Source organism: Triticum dicoccoides, chromosome 4B, assembly GCF_002162155.2.
Source record: "Triticum dicoccoides isolate Atlit2015 ecotype Zavitan chromosome 4B, WEW_v2.0, whole genome shotgun sequence".
NCBI classification, from domain to species: domain Eukaryota; kingdom Viridiplantae; phylum Streptophyta; class Magnoliopsida; order Poales; family Poaceae; genus Triticum; species Triticum dicoccoides.
In genome coordinates this window covers 667,827,275-667,828,745 of record NC_041387.1, presented here as the reverse complement: position 1 = coordinate 667,828,745, position 1,471 = coordinate 667,827,275, and the positions used below count along the sequence as shown (strand labels likewise).

The 1,471-nt window shown below is 44.5% G+C and overlaps 1 protein-coding gene across 1 annotated transcript in view; it reads right to left on the bottom strand.

Moving 5' to 3' along the window:
* Nucleotides 1-247: 247 nt before the first annotated feature.
* LOC119293038 (flavin-containing monooxygenase FMO GS-OX-like 3) overlaps nucleotides 248-1,471 on the bottom strand; it is a 4,338-nt gene continuing 3,114 nt past the window's right edge. Inside the window, exons 5-8 of the mRNA XM_037571642.1 lie at nucleotides 1,265-1,347; nucleotides 1,015-1,150; nucleotides 741-920; nucleotides 248-606 (exon numbers count right to left, since the gene is read on the bottom strand). Coding sequence (XP_037427539.1) covers nucleotides 427-606; nucleotides 741-920; nucleotides 1,015-1,150; nucleotides 1,265-1,347 — 579 coding nt within the window. The 3' untranslated portion in view covers nucleotides 248-426. The remainder of the gene's footprint in view (nucleotides 607-740; nucleotides 921-1,014; nucleotides 1,151-1,264; nucleotides 1,348-1,471) is intronic.

The window sequence follows — 1,471 nt, the reverse complement described above, 5'->3', positions numbered from 1 at the left end:
GTCATCCTACTAACAATGACTTGCCAGATTTTGTTCATGATTTTGCTTTGGTGATGTCAAAATTTCGGATGGGCTATTTTTATTTTATTTTTTGCGGGACTCAAACCAAACACAATTTGTTCCTAATGTGACATTTTTGTCAATTTGGTCTACTAACAGTGTCAGGAGTATCCCCGCAAAACTATAGTGTTAGAAGTAAAAATGTTCTTCGAATCATGTACTATTTTCAAATCAAATGCTCTTTGAAGCACCAATGGTCTAGTGATAGAATATTACTCTGCCACGGCTAGTTCACTTTTTGTAAAGCCCTTTCTTTAGATTCTAGTTATTTCTCGACAAGTTCATCTAAACTCTTTTATCGCATGTCCCCGAAGGGACGAGAAGCCGACAGAAGCTAAACCATAAGTAGCCGTCGATGAGGTGACATCAGAGATACTTAGATAAATCGTTGTGTGCTTGGGCCACCAGTTGGTCGTCGTCCCACTCGTCACGGTAGCTCTCCGGCCGGACCAACACCCTCGCTCTCGCCGCAACGTATATCACCCTCCTCCACTCTTCCATCTTCTCCAGCCCGCACTGCTCCGCCAACCAGTCCTCATACTCAAACTGCAACATGCGAAAGCAGGTTCTGTATATAAGTTTACTATATGAATCGAAAAGTATTTAAGTTTACTATATATATAAGCATCGAAAAGTATGAATGACATGTATATGTAGCGTAGGTAGTACACTGCACTGACCGTCCATGCTTCCACTCCTAGGTTATGTGTGAATCTTTTGGGCCATCCGCGGGCTTCCATGTCGGAGTAAAATGCCATGACATCCAACATCATCTCCTCCGGTGACGGGAGCTCGATCCTTCCTGACAGTGCTCCCGCCACCCAGTTGCTCTGGAGCCGGAACACTGGAAAAAGGATCAACTAGACAGACACATTGAGATCCGCATCAAACATTTAAGCTATAGGATACCAGTTCCAATAGTACGCAAATTAAGCTACTGATCGGCCGACCGACCTTGAATGGTAATCCAATGAAGGAGATGTGAGGGGCCAACTGTGGCGGGAACACGTGCTTGTAAAGCGGACCCACACGGTTGTTGTCCACGCTCACTATACCATCCTCCTCCAGGAACGGGAACCCGTACTTGTACCTATATATGACTGTTTGTATAAATGCACATCCGCCAACATATGTAATTACCGACCATGTACGAGCACGATTGCATCCAGAATTAGCCTATGATGATATATACATATATACTTACCCTGTGCAGTGCACGATTGAGTCCGCCTTGACCCGACTGCCATCCTGGAACACCACGCTGCCATCTTCCTCGGCACATTCAATCTGCAATAAAGAGTACATCTCTAGCTTGAGGTGATGCGGGAATTGGATTTGGGCGTGATGGTGATACTACATGCTCCCTCCATCCTATAATGCACTAGTGTAAAAAAAACATCTTATATTATGA